Source organism: Myotis brandtii, unplaced genomic scaffold, assembly GCF_000412655.1.
Source record: "Myotis brandtii unplaced genomic scaffold, ASM41265v1 scaffold411, whole genome shotgun sequence".
NCBI lineage: Eukaryota > Metazoa > Chordata > Mammalia > Chiroptera > Vespertilionidae > Myotis > Myotis brandtii.
The window spans coordinates 1400714-1403342 of record NW_005365804.1 but is presented as its reverse complement, the minus strand read 5'-3'; the positions used below and the strand labels follow the sequence as shown (position 1 = coordinate 1403342).

The window sequence follows — 2629 nt, the reverse complement described above, 5'->3', positions numbered from 1 at the left end:
GTTTCACAAACACCACCTGACCACCTGCCGTTATCATCCCTGGTAATGGCATGTGATTGCAGGGGCGGTGTCATTCCAGGGGTTATCATCCCTGGTAATGGAATGTGATTGCAGGGGCGGGGTCATTCCGAGCTGCCCCCAGTCCCTCAGGGACAGGGTGGAGCCAGGCCTCGGTCCCAAGTGTCAGAATCAAAGTCCAGAGCTGCCCACCTGGAGGTAGGCGGGACTCTCACCTCATTAAGGGGCTCTCATGATCTGGCCTGGGGAGCCCTAAGCAGACGATTGGCCATTTTCTCTGCTGACCCGATGCACGGATGCTGTGGCCATTGGGTGCATGGGACATCTGCTCCAGGCCTGGCGAGGGGACCCTGACCAGGTGTCCCATGCAGACGTGGCTCTGCTGGGAGCCAGAGGCGTCCTCGCTCAGGTGAGACCCTGCATTTGGGGGAATGTGCCTTCCCACATCAAATCTGAGCTAAAGGATTAGAAACTGCTAGACTCTGCCTTCTGTGGCTCAGGGGAAGACCCTGAACTTGAACTTGGGAAAGGAGCCACGACCAAAGTTGTCTGGGCCTCAGGTCTTTCTCAGAATGAGATGGTCCTCCCTGCAGGGAGTTGCCCGTGTGCACGTGCACCCGCTGGTCCCCCGAGGAGAGGAGCCCCTTTTGCACCCGGAGCTCCTCCGGTCCCAGGTTAAGCAGCCTCTCTTGGCCCCTGCCTGGCTGTCCCCCTCCCAGGGCACCAGGGCACCGTGCACAAAGGGGGTTCGAAGCAGGACAATTCCAGTCGAGGACCAAGCTTTTTCTGTCCTAAGAGGAACCAAGAAATGTCTCTGCAAAAGGAGAAGTGTGTCGCCGTGGCCCCCGGATGAATACCCCACCTCTGTCCCCACTTGAGCCCCTGTTCACTGGAAAGCCACAAACATTCCAAGCCTGGACTTCTACAGAATCATCTCAAGTTCTTCGAACTCCACTGGTCCAGGGAAGGATGGGAGGAAGCGCTGATGGGCGGGGCCAGATCCCAGCGAGGTTAAATAGGTCACCTCCTCCCTGGGCGTCCATCCTGTCTCCCCCTGGCTGAGGGACCACACGCAGAGACCTTCTCCGGGCTCCAGCACCATGACCCCATGGAAGACGCTGCTCCTGCTCACCCTCCTCCTGGGGGCTTCCCTGCAGGAGGCCCGTGCAGGTGAGAGGGGTCGGGGGGCGGGGGCGGGGAAGATGGACACACACACATTTGTGTGTTATTTGCAGCTCACTTATTCCTGCAAAGATGTGAGAGGTCAGCAGCAATAGGATTTTGAGGGAGGTGTTGAGAGAAAAACAATGATGGAGGGGAGGAGGAGGAGGACAGGAGGCTTGGTGAGGGCTCCCACATCTCACACACTCCGATGGTTGTGAGCCGGTGGCTGTGGTTGTGTTTCAACAGCGAAAAGTGAACAATTCTCAGAAGAATTTGTCAGCGTATGTTTAATGAATGGGTTTTCCATACCCCGAGGGAATCGGGTAAAAGCAGGAGACTCGGTTCCCAGAAGATGTGAGGAGAGAGGTTTTTACATTCAGTTGGGAAAGGAAGGCTGAAACCAGCACAAGCTGGCAAGGGCCTGCCCAGCCCACGGGCAGCCTCGGAGGTAATCTTGTCAGGGGCCACCTTCGGCGGCTGTGCCTGTGTTCTCACTCCTGTGAAGCCAGCACTGAGCACCTTAGCCCCGAGTGAGTCAGACCAGGTTACAGCCCCCGGATGGTCGAGGGCAGCCGGGCTTCTTAGAAAACACGCTGGTATGGTAGTAACGAAGCCACACGTCTCCAGCTTGTCTCTGTGCAAGTGTCAGATATTTGTCGTTGTGCAGAGATGAGGGAACTGAGCCCCTGGGCCTCCGTCTCACCATCTGTCCAATGGGGGATGAAGGCACCTGTCTCAGGTGTGCTGGGGGACCGTGTGAGCTGTGCCGGGAAGGCTCAGCCCGGAGCTGGCGTTGAGCGTGCACACACTTACAGATGCATACACAGACACACATGCAAATAAGCATGCACCACTCCCCCAAACACACACAGGTACACACACTCAGACATATGCACACACACACACACACACCCTCCCAAGCACACACAGATACATGCACATACACACACACACACACACACACACACAGGAGCTCCCAAAGCCCAGAGACCTTAGGCACACAAATGTGAGCATGTGACACACAGACACGTGCAGATCCTCTACATGCTCCCCACACAGAAACACACTCACAGATCCTCCCATCAACACACAGACACACACAGACGTGCACACAGACTCCTCTCCACAGACGGACGGACACACACACACAGACAGGCACCCTGCCCACAGCACAGGTCTCACACCTGCTCCCGCTTCTTCCTCCGCAGCTCGAGGGATCAACGTGGGCCGGGAGTGCTGCGTGGAGTACTTCAAAGGGGCCATCCCTGTGCGGAGGGTGGTGCGGTGGTACCAGACCTCGGAGGAGTGTCCCAGGGCTGCTGTCGTGTAAGCCTGCCCTTCCCCCGCCCCCCGCCCCGATCCTGGGAGCTGAGTGTGGGAGAGGGAGGTCCTGGAGCTTCCAGAAGGGCCACTGGGAAGAAGAGAGGAGAGTGTGGCCTTCACGTCC

At 57.7% G+C, this 2629-nt stretch overlaps 1 protein-coding gene across 1 annotated transcript; it reads left to right on the top strand.

Annotated features, from left to right (window-relative positions):
* The first annotated feature begins 321 nt into the window (after positions 1 to 321).
* Positions 322 to 2600, top strand: CCL17 (chemokine (C-C motif) ligand 17). Its single transcript, XM_005873552.2, has 2 exons — positions 322 to 1188; positions 2391 to 2600. Exons 1-2 carry the CDS (start codon positions 1119 to 1121, stop codon positions 2510 to 2512), a joined length of 192 nt encoding a protein of 63 aa, XP_005873614.1. The 5' UTR covers positions 322 to 1118; the 3' UTR covers positions 2513 to 2600.
* Positions 2601 to 2629: the final 29 nt, after the last annotated feature.